The 16,665-nt window shown below is 44.1% G+C and overlaps 1 protein-coding gene across 1 annotated transcript in view; it reads right to left on the reverse strand.

The window, feature by feature from the left end:
* WWTR1 (WW domain containing transcription regulator 1) overlaps nucleotides 1–11,825 on the reverse strand; it is a 116,869-nt gene extending 105,044 nt beyond the window's left edge. Inside the window, exons 1-2 of the mRNA XM_063108603.1 lie at nucleotides 11,570–11,825; nucleotides 10,720–11,153 (exon numbers count right to left, since the gene is read on the reverse strand). Coding sequence (XP_062964673.1) covers nucleotides 10,720–11,150 — 431 coding nt within the window. The 5' untranslated portion in view covers nucleotides 11,151–11,153; nucleotides 11,570–11,825. The remainder of the gene's footprint in view (nucleotides 1–10,719; nucleotides 11,154–11,569) is intronic.
* Between the last annotated feature and the right edge of the window lie 4,840 nt (nucleotides 11,826–16,665).

The following is a 16,665-nucleotide window of genomic DNA, read 5'->3' on the forward strand; positions in this document are numbered from 1 at the left end:
TCCCACATGTGTATTTTTCTCCAGTCACCATGTTTTGATTCCTGTGTCGGTACCTGACAATGCTTGTAGGTAGACTAGTCACAAAAAAGAACAGAAATTGCATTTATCAACAGAGTTCAGAATTGGGGTGTGACAAAGCATATTTTTAAAACAAGGAGTAAGTGTCGGGGCCACATAGACATAAAATATATTATGTACTAGAAAATACATCATATGCAACCTTTGTGCCATTTTGAGACTCATTATTCAAACTCTTAGATTTATTCTCTTAAGTTAAGGAAAGGTATGATTAATTGATTGGTTGGTTGATACATAAAAGATAGTTTTAAGTATGGATGAAAAAATAAAATGATATATAAGTAAATCGGTGGATAGATGAAAGGATGGATGGATAGATAGCAGATAGATAGAATTAAGAGAGAGACAAAGAAGTGCTTCTCGAACTATCTGTAGTGAATGAACTACCAGTGTTTTTATTTTCAGTCTGTCAAGACTAGAATGTAGTCCTATTGTGGATGGCTTATACGTGGTTCAGGCCACATGTGACTCACCACACAAGTTTGACACACCCAAACTACCCTGTTCCACGAGACAATTCCACTAATCACGTGGTTGGATGTCACAGCAATGCCTGTTTGCTATAAAAGTTTCTAAACTTTTTCTGGACTTCTATATCTAGGTCGCTTGTGGGCCAGTTACATGTGCACACTGGCTTCGATCTCCAGACCACACTTTGAACAGCACTGAAACATATATGATTACATAATATGTGTGTGATTATATATATTGATGATTAGCCACTTCACACTGGAATGCCACCCATTCTGATTGATTGGGCACCCATTCTAACTGGTCAGTACATTTGCCAGACCATGTATGACCCTTGTATAAGGATAGGTAGACTGATTGATAGATAGGACATTAGATGATAGAAATATTAGATAACAGACAAGCTACTTAGGTAATAAGTTAAATAGGAGCCAGGAAGCTATTCTTTGTATAAAGAATATTTCTTTGTAAGGTGTTAACAATGGTTCTCTCTAAATAGAGAATCCAGGGAAGATCAGAAGAATTTATTTCCCATTTTCCTCCCTCCAGTAGTGTTTGGGCATATATAATACTTATAATTAAAAAGAGAAAGTCAGAAACAATTTAAATGTCTCTCAACGGGGAACCAGTTAAAATAATGTATAGTACACGCAAGTAATGGAATATTATGTAGTTCTTAAAGAAATAAAGCAAATGTTTATGTAGGGAAGGGGAATAAACTCCAAGATACATTAAGTGAAAAAATTAGGGTGTGGAGGGTGTATAGAGCACACTACCATTTTTACACATGGTTGTACTCACACAGTTTCTCTGGAAAGACAAAAGAAACTCATGCTTTGGGGAGGGGAGGGCGAAAGAAAGACTTTTCATAGTATATGCTTTTGTACTATTTAAACTTTTTGTCATTTACATTATTACCTATTCAAAAACATTTTTTTTTTAACTTAAAGAAGTCATCTGAAAGCCTTAATTTGTGAGTTTAGAAAGCACGCCCCTGAGAGGAAGGCCACCGCTGCAGAGGCCAGGCATCTTCAGGGGATAAGGCCTAGGTGGGCCTTGGTGAGATGACTGTGGTTACAAAATCTCAATTTTGTCTGTGCCCAGATGATCATCCTCAGAGGAACTGAGAAACTATCCAAAACCACAGGAGAGTATTCTGGGAACAATCAGACCTGAAAGCTATTCATTTACAAGCAGAAATGGCAGACTCAGTGGGGGTGGGCCTGAGTCAAGGGTAGCCTGGTATTCCATAACTTAGAAAGCAAAGACCACCCACCGTTTTGGAACTGCACTCGCTAAATTGAATACATAATAGACGGGTAGATCTATGGACAGACGGATGGATGGAAAGGCTCTACCATTTCCAGATTCTTTTAAATCAGTATAAAATGCTTAGCTCCCTAAACAACTAGGAAGATTTCAACATAGGAGACAATGGCGGGGTCTTACACTACAGTCAGATAAAGATAGGATTGGTGTATCTCAAAATTAAGGGGTGAAGACATTGGCATTTATCAGCAAAAGATCAGTGTGCCCACGCTAGCTGAGGTTCCAAAGCCTCAGTGGGGTGCATAACCATCTACCAACCAACACTTACCTTTTAACCCAGATCAGGCCAGGCTCTTCTTGGTCTCAAAAATACACCCTCCACATTTCTGCTCTGTACCTCTCTTCCTAGCCCCTCTTTCCTGGAAGGCTTGTCTGGTCACCTACCTACATCTTTCCCATTTTGCAAGGCTCCATTTATGTCCCCCCACCTTCACAGAGACTTCTCTAAACACTCACCTTTCCCCATTCATCTTCCTCTCCACTGCATTTAGTGTCTGGAGCTCTTATTCTAAACTTTTAGTCCAAGGCACACAGATATGATGGAATTCCATGCCTGAGCATGGCAGACTTCTATGAGGAATTCCATGTGTGATCTTGTAAGTGCAAATGACTAAAAGAAAATATTACAAAATTCCTTCCTTACTGAGCACCTACTATGTGCCAGGCACTGTTCTCAGGTTATACAAGGCCAAGCAAGACAAACATCATTCTTGCCCACATGGAAGTTACAATGCAGTTAAAAAAAGAAAACTCATTAAACAGTAATATGGGAGTAGTGCAATGGCTGGGGAGACACGGGGGGCTGTGGGAGAAGTAGCAGGAGCATCTAAACTGGGTGGGGCTGTAAGTCAGGGAAAATCTCCTGCAGGAGGTGGCATCTAAGCTGATGCCTGAAGGTAGCAGAGAAGTTAACCAGGCAAAAAGTAGGGAAATAATGTTCCAGGCACAGGTAACAGCTTGTGCCAAGTTCATGAGGCCAGAGAGAGTAGCCAATGGGAGAGACCGACAGACATGCAGTGTGGCTACAAGTTTCATACCTGTAACCATATTAGAAACAACTGACTTAGGACACACCTCACAAGAGCTTCCAGCACAGCACAGCAAGAAGAAGCCACTCCAGGCTCCAGCACCACAGAGGTGGGGAACCAGGTGGTTTTGCCTGTGTTCCCTTTCTCTCCCCAGAGAGACTGTCTGATGCTTGAGGTCAGGAAGCCACTGAATGGGAATTCAATGATTTTTAGTTGTAAATTAGCTGAAAGGCTAAAGATCTTTTGGACGGCATGAAAGAAAGACCCTGGGAGATCACGTCCCCCATCACCATGTACAGTGAGAATAACAACGAAGATGAACTTGCAACGGTGCTTACTGGGCCGGGCCCAGCACCAAGCACGTTGCAAGTTCTCCCTCATTTTACTTCACCTCCTAACCACGCTAAGCAAGGGGATGTTGTCTTTTCCTTTCTTATACACTGTCTGCTGTGCCTAGATGGAACATTAAATAAAAGCCAGAAGTCCAGGAAGCAGAGCACTCAAATAAAGAAGCTAAATCTATGGTTATTAGAGGGGGGAGGAGGAGAGGGAGGGGGAAGAAAAGAGATTGGATAAGGGGCATAAAGAATATATATGATTTGCAATAATGAGTATGCTAATAAAAAAAAGAAAGAAAAAGAAGCAGCAGCTACATATGACCTAAGATTTGCCTCAAGATTACTTTTTATCTTGAGGTGACTTTTATGGAGAATTCTTGGTTAAGATTTTAGCAATTACCGTGTCCAGTTAATTTCTAAAGAAAATAACCCAAAGCAAGAAAAACACAAGCAGCTCCCAAAGAACATCCATTTAGTAACACAAACTCCAGACTTCATTCAGATACTGATCTATGACTAAAGCATTCCCCACACCTACCCAAATCTACCACTCAATCTTCATTTGCTTCTTTGCTTTTTTTTTTTGGTGGCTGGCCAGTACAGGGACAAACCCTGGACCTTACTGTTATCAGCACCACTCTGTAACCAACTGAGCTAACCAGCCAGCCCCTACTTTCTTTCTCTAGCATTTTTTTACAACTTAACCCCACCATCACCGATTTAAAAAGAAATACATGTTTATTGCAGAAGTAAATGATGAAATTTCTCCAGAAAGGTAGGAACTAGATAATAAAAAGCATCCACAATCCCAGAAATGACTACTATAAACATTTTGGTATGTATCTTTCTATTACACACATACTAAGTTTTAAAAATAGTCAGGATTATGATACTATCACACTATACTGTAATTGTTGGTTTTCTTGGCTATATCCTTGTCTGACATTCAGGACCATTTCTTACCTCTGCATTCCTAGTATCTCACACATAGTAAGCATTAGCAATTGACTGTTAAATCAAGAAATATAAATGAAAAATATAGCACATATACACAAAATACAGTTTAAAAAAAGAAGTATAACTTGCTTCAAACATGAAAATCTCAGCTATAAAAATAATAGAGTCACAAAAAGATCTCCCAAAGTGTGGTCTGTAGAACATATCTGAGTGGATGCTGACAGATGATAGTTATAATAAAATGTTCAAAAATCATATGTTTGTGAAATATTAACAAACAAAAATAAACTAGTTTTTCTAATAAGGGACTTTGGAGTTTTTAATGTATATTGTGAATCTCTAAGACAGGGATAGAGCATGCAACATATTCCAGACCTATTAGCCCAGGAACCCTTTGTAGACAAAGCATCTAGGGTTCCAAAGTATACACTTTGGAAAACACTGCTCTATCGATATTTCAATGCATGAAAACATTCATGGTGCCCCACAGACCAGCAGAAAGGCCATCACCTCAGTATTTTCCCTCCAATCATAAGCAAATTACTTCAGTCCTCAGTCTTCTAAATCACCCTTTTTTAAAAAAAACTGTCCCCTAGATTGGTTGTCACCCTCTCCTGCGGTCACATACTTAATTAAGGAAGGAAGGGGAAGAAGTGACACAATAACGTCCAACTCCTACCAGTCTTAACTTATCAGCACTAACTCAGACCTCTTCCACAATTTATTTTTAACCAATCGCCACAATTTTAAGGGCCATGGGAAGCAACCTGGCTCTTTTTTTCCTCAAACTACTTTACTAACATTATCTAATTAGTCCTGTCAACAAGTCCTCAGCAAAGTACTCAATCCTGACATCAATTGGGTATGATGGAATTCTCAGTCATCCACCCTCCTTGTCACATCTGTGTTCACTGAAAATGCGGATTTAATCATGGTGGAAATCTCGATGAGAACAAAATGTATATAGGCACCATAGGTGCACTACCTGTGTCTGGTTTGTTTGGTTTTTTCATCATCTCTATCTCACTAGCAATGACAGTTCCAAATGGGATCACCCAGACTCGGTTCAGAAGCAAACTCTAATGGTCCTTCCCCTACTCCAGAGTTATCTGGTCACCAAGGATACCTAATTACAGGGCCTAATTATGGGACCATAATTGGCATGAGGCAGCATGCATAAGTGCAGGAACACAGGTTGTGGAATCACGCAATTCTAGTCCCATCTCTGCCACTCACCTGTTATGTGACCCCAGGGCATTTATTTAACCTTGTTGAGCCTCAGTTTCCTCAATGGTAAAATGAGATAATAATATTGATCTGTTCACAAGGCTACTGTGAATGTTAAGAGAATATATGTAAAAGTGTTGAGGGTTATGAAAAAAGTCGCCATCCACATGTGACTGTGCGGCTGTCTCTCCAGGAAGCACTGACTCTATATTGTCTGGCAAGGGCAGCTCATCAATGAATGTCAGTTACCTCCTCTCCTCATCTCTCCCCTCTTCTCCATCTCCTCCCCTCACCCATCCCACACACAGAAGACGGCCCAACTAGTAGCTACAAGCCAGATTCCAAAAACTAAAAAGTAGACTCTCCTCAGAGGGCTGGGTTATCCTCTGCCCAAGATGCCGAAGTGAAAGGGCACAGCAGGGGCATTCCTATGTAGGTTTTTTAAAACAGGAAGATTAACTCTAACTCCTTATTTTAAATTTAAAAACCGACTTTCAACTCCAGATCCAGGTTGTCATTCAGAGCCACAGAAATAAGCAAATGCCAAAAATCACCTTACCATACTGCCAACATTTCTGCATCTGCTTTTGCTGGGTAGAAAGCATATGTGTGTTGGAAGAGAGGGAAGGGGAGGCAAGAACTAACCTGTACTGAACATCTACTATGTGCTAGACACTTTAAATATGTTACTTCTCATTTAATCTTTCAAATCACCGTGAGATAGGTCTTACTATCCTCATTTTACAGACAAGGAAACTGAGGCAGCAGGCAATATTTTTTGAATGACAAAAGGTCCTTCAAGAAAACAGCTACATGATATTTTCAAAGGGAAACAGAAAAAACAAGCTAGACTCTGTTCTTTTTTAAGAAAATAAATGCAGTACAGTTATTAAAGAAAATACGTTCATATAGAAAAGGACTTGAAAAATTTAACTCCCACAAGCCTCTTCTTAGAAGTTACTCAAACATGTACTGCAACAAAATGAGGGCATAAACCAAAAAAGAGGAAGACATGGGAAAAGGAAACAGCACTTCCAGCCAAGGAGAAAAGAGAAGTCCCAGGACAGCTCTGCTAGAGAGCAATCAATCCAGAACGGTACAGAAAGATGCAGGAAATCTGGGCATAAAGCCTAAGAAAAGGAAACTTGATAGAACAGATGGGATTGTGAGCCTAGAAAATTTCTGAGACCATAATAAAGGCAAACAATGCATAAACCCAGTAAAAGGCAATTAGAAATACTAGAAAAAAATGTTTAAGAAAGCCATGGCCTAAATATTTAGAAATTAAAATGTGACACAAATTTAAACAATTGATGAAGAGTAAAAAGAAAAATTGATTTGACTTTGGTGCTGGACACATCTCTTTTGACTGGTCCAGGAATCCTGACACCAGACCCAAGGGGCTAGTCTAAAATCCAATCCTAACACTCAAGGCAGGGATTAGCCTGTTACTCAGTGGTTAGAGAGTGGTGTTATAACACCAAGGTCAGGGGTTTGGAGCCCCCATACCCACCAGCTGTCAAAAAAAAAAGGTTAGGATACTAACACACAAGGCAATGAATCATTTTATAGAACACTAATCATGTAAATGTTGCCTATGGATTTTCAGCTTTAAGAATAATTTGAGTAAGAAGGTCAACTTTTGGGCAAAGCACAAATACAGGTTATGGGTTCAGGGCTTTGGCAATGTTAAGGTGTCACTGTCAAAAAGTAAATTGTAGCTATCCAAACATGGTCTTACAAAATTGGAGTCCAGAAAAAGCACCAAAAGGTGACAAAAAAATAACAAAGGTGACTAACAAACTTAAAATAATATAAATATCAAATCTGGGAGAGGAAGAAGAAAAAAATTTAAGGAGCTACATTCTCAGTTTCATATCAGGAGTTAAAAGTTGATAAAAAATCGTGGTAAAAGTACATTACTTAGGGTTAAAAAGGTAACAATCTAAGAATTAAATACAGAAACAGTTAAAAATTAAAAGTTTCCCTCTGTCAGCCTTGAGGAGGTGAAGGAAACCATTGTTTTTCAACAGAAGTCCTCTGTAGTATTGGATTTGGTACCAAGTGCACAGATCACTGACAAAAATAATTTTCTACCATACATTTCAGAAAAGGCAAAACACTAAAATTATTACTAAAAATTAGGAATGGCAGCCAAATGTTATAATTAGAATCATATTTAAGAATAGGATAAAATCTTTTAGAGAATTATGTTATTTAAATAAAAGTTTTCTAGAAGAATGCAGAAAAAAGTAAAAGCTGGAAAATTCTACTGAGGCTAGATCATATCCTTCTTTATAATTCTCCATTTTCTGGTTTATGTACAAAAACCATGTATTCCTTTTACAAGCAGAAACTTTTTAAAAATTTAATGTGATCAATGTTCAAGTCAGTGTGCCAGGTTGCTAAGAGCCCAACACCTACGCACCCCAGACTGACTCATGAGATTTAGAGGGCAGCAAGGGTAAGGCAGCAGCTTTCAGAGGCCACAGGCTTAACATTTGATCAACTTGATCCAGGTTATGTGTTACCTAAAAGAATGCCTGAGCACCACAGGAAAGGTGCAAATGCTCAGGAGAGCACCCTTTTAGGAGGTACTAGAAAGTGATTACATCACATACCTAGGACCAATCTTACCTGACAAAATGACAAAAGGCTTTTTAAAGCTTCTCAGATGTCCAGGCTATTTCTCGTAAAGCTCGTTATTTGGCTAGGGAAGTGACATGGGTAAAGGGTGGGGGTGGAGGAAAAGGAAAACTGCTCCCTAAGTGGATGGCAACAGAGTCCAGGGTCCCCCATTAAATAACCACACCATTTTTCCAAAATCATATCATCACCCTTCCCTCACCTCACTTTTGTAGTTAAAGAAAACAAAAAACAAAAACTGACCCTTGTCAATTCTAAAATCCTTTGATTTCTGATTTATAAAGCCCTCAACTCCCAACAGAGTCAAGAATGGAAGTTTTCTCCTAGCCCCATTTCACAGATGACAGAGAAAAGGAATGGGTAGACTTCATGAAAGTTAACTCAGGGTCAGTTGCCATCATTTTTCAAGCTTCTACTTAATCCACCAAAATACATTCCCTTTTGAGGCAGTATAACAAAGTATGACATATAACATTTACTTTATTCCAACTTTAAACAAAGCTCTAAAAGAAACTCAAAGAACTCTTGGCAGATTGTTTATTCTGAAGGACAATAGTCACGATGACTTAATTTCTCAAATTCTGTTAAGTCACTTGACCAGATAATTTCCAGGGATAGCATCAGACAGAACCAACCTACTAACACATTTTTTCAGCTGTCATTATTGACTATCCAAAACGAAATGAGGATGCACTCTGCTTTGCATTGGGGAGTGGTTGTGGTTGGGGCTAGGGGATGGGCAGAAATGGATTACAGCGACTTTCTAAACCCAAGGCTAACTTCCATTTCTGCCGTAATTCATAAACGGTTCTGAGCTACTCCACTCACTCAAAACACATATATAAAAGAACTTTTTGTTTTGCTCTTACTTTTTTTTTTTTTTTTTTTTGGCAGCTGGCCAGTACAGGAATGGAACCCTGGACTTATTTAATATTTTTAATAATCACAGTAATACTCATCATACACCGTGTGTGTGTGTGTCAGTGTGTATGTGTGTATTCATAAACACAGTTTAGGAATCAAATGGGACAAAAAATGAACCTCCCCTCCCCAAACTATTGAAAATTATTGGGTCTCTATTTGTATTTATTTCTAAGTCCATTCCAATAAAAATCACAATAAAATATTCAAAGCTGTATTAACCTAAGTAAACCTAATACGTGATGCTACGTATTTTGGACCTGTATGTACTACAAAAACCAATGTTATCCTTCGGAACAATATCACATTTAGAAAAATGTCATTATTATATCTCATACTTGACTTCCATTAGCCATTTAGAAGTCAAACAAGCGTCCATCTATCACTAAATAACCCAGACAAGACCGGTTGTGAAATAAATGACCATCAAGTTTATTTCAGATCTCAGCACTGCACCAACCCCAGAAACAAAAAAAAGAACTCCTCCTTGCACAAGATGTCAACAGCTTTGGGATGGGGCTGAGATTTGGTCACCAGTATGAGTCAAAGAGTTGGCTACAATAAATCTCATCTATCACTACGTATTCGTTCTTAGGGCCCTCTCATAGTAATCAAAGTATCAAATATTAGTGCCAAAGTAAGGCTTAATTATATTTTTTAAACTCTAAGTAATGCCTTAACATAACTTCTGAACTAAGGTTACTCCACCAAAGAAATGTGGGCTTCCAAATGAACTCTTAGAAGAGGAGTTTCCCTCCTTGCAGTGAATGCCAGCCAAGGGTAGGCAATCTTGAACCAAGTGGTCCAGCTGGCACAACCTCCATCCAGGCCTTTGACTGCCTGACCCCCATGACCTCGCTGGTTACATTTCAAGTTCCATCTGGGTTTCTCCTCAGGAATGTAATTATTTTAGGGTACCACAATTGAAACAACCTCCTCTAGTGTTTGAGAATGCATTTTCCTGTAAGTCTAAATCGAAAATTCGAATCTAACGTAAAATTCATGACATCAAAAAGCTGGAACGATGTGAAGGAAAGAAGGGTGACAAAACAGACTCCTGATTTGACCGTGCAACTCCTGACCCAATTTCCACACAATTGATTCGTCCTGCCCACAACTACTTCACCCCGCAGATGCTAATTACATCACTGTGCTGTGTGGTCATTACGTCACCTAGCTGGAGCAGTAAGGCCTACCAGGCACCGTTCACTTTTCCAGCTTGCTTTTCCCAAGAAGCAAGCGACCCAAGCACCTACTCTCCAAAACCCTTCTCCCCACGCCTCACAACTTTTCTCTATCTTGGTGTCACATCCCAATGGACCTGGCTCTGGGCTATCTGCCTCAGAGTGGTCAGGGAAGGGGCCAAGAGTCTGTGCCAAGGAGTCTGTTTCAATCCTCCAGATTCAGAGCAAAGTCACCTGTGTGTTTCATAGGAATATCGCCATCACCCTCCCGCTCCACTCCCCCCCCCAAAAAAAAACCCTTTTTTTCTCCTACGTCTAAGAGTTTCCATGTCCTGAACCTCTTAGGATTTCCAGAGTCCTGTTTGAACCTCGCCAGAATCCCCTCTGCTTCTGATCCTTTACAATTCCATCACCCAGAGACTCGCCCCTACTTCCAGCTCTCCAAATCTTCGGCAAAGAGCGGTGGAAGGACACGCGCCACACGCACACGCGCGCCCTGGGCATCGCGACTCTGTGCCCCTCGGCTGCAGGCTGACTTACTTGAGGAAGTACCTCTGGCCGGTGGCCGTGAAGGTCATCTCCCAGCCCGGGGGCAGCGGCAGCTCGTCGGTCACGTCGTAGGACTGCTGGCGGAGGTGCGCGTGCTGCTGCGCCGGGCTGCCCGCCGCGCCCGCGCCGGTGCCCAGCTGCAGGGACGCGGGCGACGAGTGCGAGCGGACGTGCTGGGCGCCGCCGGCCAGCCGGGGCCCCGGGGGGCCGCCCGACGAGTCGGTGCTCGACTGGCGCGAGTGCGAGCCGGAATCGGGCTCCTTGAAGAACGACTCAGGCAAGATCTTCTTCCGCCACGAGCTGGGCTTGGGATTCATGACAGAGTTGAAGAGGGCTTCGAGGTCCGTGTCGAGGTCCTGCGTGACGTGGATCACTTGCTGCCCGGGCGGCGGGAGCGGAGGGGGCGCCGAGGCTGGATTCATCTTCTGCAAGGAGAGGGAGGTCAGATCAGCCTTTCCTTTAAAGTCGGAGAGTTGGGGGGAGAATAGAGGGAGAGGAAAGCGAGGAGGAGACAGAGGGGTGTCGGCCTCAGATCCCAGACACTCGGCGTCAGCCCGGCCGGTGGGGGAGGGGTCCCTCCTGGCCTGGAGAATTATGCAACTTGGGAAGCAAAGAAGTCCCCGGGAGGAGGCGGAGGGCGGGCGGGGGCGCAGAAACCGCGCTCGGGACGTTGCTGAACTGCTCGTGACAAGGACAGGTCTCCGCTTTGCAGGGCAAGCAGCCCCCCAGCCCCGCGAGAAACCTCAGCCCGAACCACCCCCACTGCGTCTCGACTCCGGAGCCCCGAGGGCCTGCGCCCTGGAGCGGTGCCGGGGAGCGGGCGCGCTCCGGCAGGCACTACCTGGGCGCGCCGCAAAGCCGAGCCTGAGCGTGCGGCCACCGCCGTCCCGCCCGAACTTGCCGTCGGGCCTGGGTCGCTCGGGTGCGTCCCGAGCTTGCGGAGCTGAAGCCGAGGCCCGGCTGGCAGATCCCGACCCGACTCGGTGCCTAGCAGCCGAGGGGCTTCGGCTCTCACATCCCCCGAGCTGGCCTCAGGCGCTCGCGCTGGGTGAGGAGGAGGCGCAGGAGAAGCAGACAGCGCGGCCGCAGCAGCTCCCGGACTATCCCATAAACAAAGTTTGGAGCAAACTCCCACCCCCAGGAAAGAGGCGGGCCCGAAAGTGGAGCTGTTGAATTATGCATGACCTCCCAGTCCCGAGCTGCCTGCCCCCGCTCGCCCCGCCTCTTCCTTCCCCTCCTCCTCCTCCTCTTCCCACCCCCGCTCCAGAAAACCCCGGGCGTGATGGCACTTCACAGGGTGGGAGGAGACGGGTGCCCCCCAGCCGCTCCTCCCGGCCGCGCGGATCTCTCCCGCGGAGCTCTGGATCTGCATTCCTTTGAGTTTACCACGAACTTGGGGCGGGATCAAAGGGAAAGTGGCTCGAGCCTGTTTAATCAAGGGGTTGTGGACCGAAACCAAGGCTGGAGGTGGCGGGGAATACGCGGGTGAGGGGCCTGGGCCGAGAAAGGGCCGGTCCCGGGCACCACGCCCTCCCCTCGAGCCCGGCACCGAGGACCCGAGCGTCCCGGGAGCAGCGCGGACCCGCGATCCCGCCCGAGGGCGGGCCTGGGTGCGCCCGGGCGCGGGGAGACACCAACAAGGCCAGACTTTCCGCGGGAGGCTGCTTAGCGCTTGTGACCATATTTGGTCTGTTGAGGAGGCATCTTGGCTGCGTGTCTTTCAATTGTCTGCTAGAGCGCAGACGGTGCCCAGAAAGTGCTTCTATCGCTGGAGATGCGGCTTCGTCAACGGGTGGGTTGTAAATAAACCGTCAAACCATTCATCAATCCTTAGTTTCTTCTACAGGATAACTCAGGCCACTAGGGATTGGAAAGAAACCGGGTCAAAGCCGGGTGCCGCAAGGGGAGAGCAATTGCGCCCCCCTCCGCGACATGCTTGCGGGTGGTAGGAGGATTGGAATGTTCCTGACGCCCTCCTGGGAGCCTGGACCCGGGATGGACCCAAGCAGGTGTCTGGGAGTAGAGAGGGTGCGCCAGTGACCCAGAAAAAGCCAACTTACCCTCCCACCGACTGGATCTGGACGAGGGGTGGAGACCCCCTGCCTCTAGCGAGGGGGAGGAGGTCAAGCCTGGCGAGAGAGATGCGGGAAGTGGGAGGCGGCCTTACCCTCAGGAGCAGCTCAATTCCTTCTCTCCCTCCTCCTTTCTCCATTTCCGGGAAAGGAAGGGTGGCAGCGAGGTAAGTGACATTCCAGGAAGCCCCCCTATCCCATCCCATTGGATTCAAACGGAAGTTTATTAAATAAATCAAATGAGACAATGTATGTAAAGCACTTTGCACAGCGCCTGGCTGGCCACACAAATGTTTGTTAAACAAAATAGAATTGTATTAAGTTCAGGTATTTATACCTCAACTTTTTATAAGGGCGATATAAAGTGAGAATTAAAGTCTTGAGTTGCCATGAAGGAGAAAAGTTTAAAGGAAAAACAAGGTTTTCCCGTAGTTTTGCCTTGGAAAAGGTAGGAGAATTTTGGGGACACTCAATGAATGGCTGCATCCCTTACCCAAAATAGAGTAGAGCCCACCAAAGTTAGCCACCTCCCCTATTATCTGTACTTTGGGTGTGCTCTGATTCCAGACTCCTTACAGACTGGGAAACATCAGGGCTGCCTTAGACAAAGACAGGTGTGTGGGTCACCTTCAAAGGTACGTAGAACATGGTTCCTTTCAGGAGCCTCTGGAACCGGGTGTTTTCCCTGCAGCAAGCTCTTAGCCCATAGGACTACCACAGGGAAGGGGAAAGCCACTGCAGGTCGCTCCATGGGAAGCAGAATCTTTGCAAGCCATGCTCAGATGTCACCACAGTTGCAACAATGGAGAAATTAGCTTTGGAAGCAGAGGAAGTGACTGGGACCAAATGGTTCCCAAGGCTGACCTGATGATTAAAGAATGGACACTTGAGGCCAGCCCTACTCCAGAAGGTCCTCACCCCTCAGAAGAAAGGTGAGAGTCAGTGTTGGGATGGAAGAGCAAGGATGCAGTCTTCATTCCTTGCCAAACTTCAAGAAATAGACAGTGGAGGTCAGAGGAGTAGGTGTCTGAAATGGAAATTGCCCTGATCACAGGATAACTTAAAGACTCTTGGTTCCCAAACAGCCCATAAGATGTGATAGTGGATGATTCAAGAGATTTGCTGTCATCCCAGCCCTTCCAACAATACCTTCAGATTAAATAATATTTACAGGTGCTTTGTGTGTATCAGGCAAATGAGAGGCATACACACATACATAAGAGGCAGCATGATGTAATGCATAAGTGTATAATTTCTGGACCAAAATACCTGAGTCACCTCAGGCAAGATACTTAAGCTGTCTATTCCTGAGTTTCCTTCTTTGTAAATTAGGGACAATAACAATACCCACCTTGAAGGACTTTTGGTTAAAACACTATACAAATTTTATCTGTTGACCCATGGTTTAGAACTCAGACTTTGAAGTATCTGGCTGTACCTTCTACATTGGGCAAGTAACTTAGCCTCCCTAAGTCACAGTTTATTCACTGACAATTTGGAGATGATATTGTGGTGGTCTGTTACACTGTTGCCCTTCAATGGCCAGCCTTCTGTTATTCACACCCTTATGTGGTTCCACTTAAATCTGAACTGGGCCAGTAATTTGCCTGAACCAGGAAAATGTAGCAGTGAATCTGGGCTAGTCTCCCTACCCCCATCCCATCTCCTAAGAAGGTGTAGAAGAAGCTTCCGCTGAAGCTTCTGCCTGAGCCACTAGGAAGAAGTTCACTTACCTTGCTAGAGAAACCACATGAAGGAGAGGCTCTGAGATATGTGGAGAGAAAAAAATTGCAGCTACCCAGCATCTGAGCAGAGCCCAGCCCCCAGCCAGCCCCCCAGGTGAACGCACACACGCATCAGTGACCACTCGTAAGACCAGCAAAACCAGAGAGCTGAGCCCAGCCCAGATTGCAGACTTGTGAGCAAATAATATAGATATTGTTGTAAACCACTAAATTTTTGTGTGTTTTTTTTAAATGCAGAATGTGCCTTCTAAGGATTAAATGAGAAAATACAAATAAAGCTCAACACAAAGCCCTCAGCAAATAATGGCTATTATTTAAGTCTCACGGAGACCCAAAGAATAGATAAAATATTATATATCCCCATTTTATAGATAAGGAAACTGGAACAATGAGCTTTAAAATATTTTGTCCAAATAGTTACTATGAAATCATAATAAAACCCTGTGATTCAGCCCAGAGTTTTTAACCCTAGAGCACAGAGCTTTTTCCACTCTCCCACCCTGTGTTAGGCAGGAATTGCTCCCTGGTATTGCCATTTTAAAGCAGTGTGATACCTTCTGCCTGATTATCTCGTAGAGAAACTCCATAGATTTTATATGATAATCAGTTGAGAGTACACTCCTGCTGATATGTAAATCTTTCTCCCGATTTGCAAACACTTTCCACCTGAAGTCTATCACCTGCTTCCAAATCCTCCCAAGACACTTCCTACTGAGGCTTCCTTTGAGTCATTCCTCCCACGTCCCCCTCTGTCCACATCCAATCAGTGGCAAGTGCTGTTGATGCTGTCATATGGTGTCCCTCCAATCCATCCTTCCTTTCCCACTCCCAAAACAAGACCTTATCTTGAAATGCTCACAGTGGCCTCTTAACTGGTTTCTCTGCCTCCAATCTCTTGTCTCTGGTCTGTTTTCATGATGTCATTCCCTGGCTCAGAAGTTATTTAACAACTACCCACAAGAATAAAGGTCAAAGCTATCGATCGAGTACCCAAGGTCTCCCAACGAACTGCCGCCTTCAAGGCTTTCTGACCTTGGTTCTTACATGGCCCAACAAAGAAGTGTCCTTCATCCACTCCAGCCAGGCTGTCCTAAGCATATTTGGTCTATTCCTTCACTACACCTATCTCTTCTGAACCCTGCTCAAAACTGCCCTCCAAATCATATTGTCAAGCCTTCATTAATCTCTCCCATCTTTCCACTAAATTCTTGTGGTTCTTGTCTTTTTCACTCCCTTGACATATAATCAAACATAACACTGCTTTATACTGTATTTTAACATTAACCTTAGTATCTCTTGTCTCCTCAACTGGATTGTAGATAGCTGTAGGGCTAGGAGCATCTTACATTTCTTTATGGAATTGCTCCTAGGAAGCCACAGCTCCTCATTGAGGGCATGATGACCCTTGTGTGATTTTGGCCATTGCTCTTTCAGCACCCATTAGTGCACTCTCAACAGTTTGTAAGGTATTCTCCCACCATTCACTACAGTTTTGTCACAAATTATGGACTCAACTCCTTAACAGGATTGCAAAGCTCTTTGAGAAAAAGTCTGAGGCTTTATTTTCTTTTTGTTTTTCCGGTGCCTGACAAGGCGTTCTCCATGAAGGAGTGCTCGGTACATGTTGTTGCCTAGCCCAGTAGCTGTGGTCCCTACTATTCATCTGCCATGTTTGCCTCAGGAAAGCCTCAAGCTGCTTTCCTCAGTCCTACCCCCTTGGGTTGCTGACTTGGTCTGAGTGACCAATTTCAGCTAAGGGGAATGGTTAAAAACTTGGCAGGATGGCTAAGTTGTTACAAGAATATGGCCCAGAAGCCCTTGAGGCAGACAGAACCTGCCTGGACTTGCTGAATCAGTAAGAAGAAAATTCCCAGAGCAGGGGTTGGGCCACCATTTGCAACTGAAAAGGAGCAAAACAGACAGGGACCTTGAAAAGATACAGGTTTAAAAAACAGAGTTCAAAAAACTGTTGAATAAGGTTAATCTTTATCTCGACATGAGGATGAATTGGCAGTTCCTTGACAAATCAAACGTGACACTTGTGTATTCATAATATACCACACTCCAAAGTGTCCAGCATACAGCGTGTACACAAATGCTTACATCAAAATGAACTGGAG

This window comes from Cynocephalus volans, chromosome 1 (genome assembly GCF_027409185.1).
Source record: "Cynocephalus volans isolate mCynVol1 chromosome 1, mCynVol1.pri, whole genome shotgun sequence".
Lineage (NCBI taxonomy): Eukaryota > Metazoa > Chordata > Mammalia > Dermoptera > Cynocephalidae > Cynocephalus > Cynocephalus volans.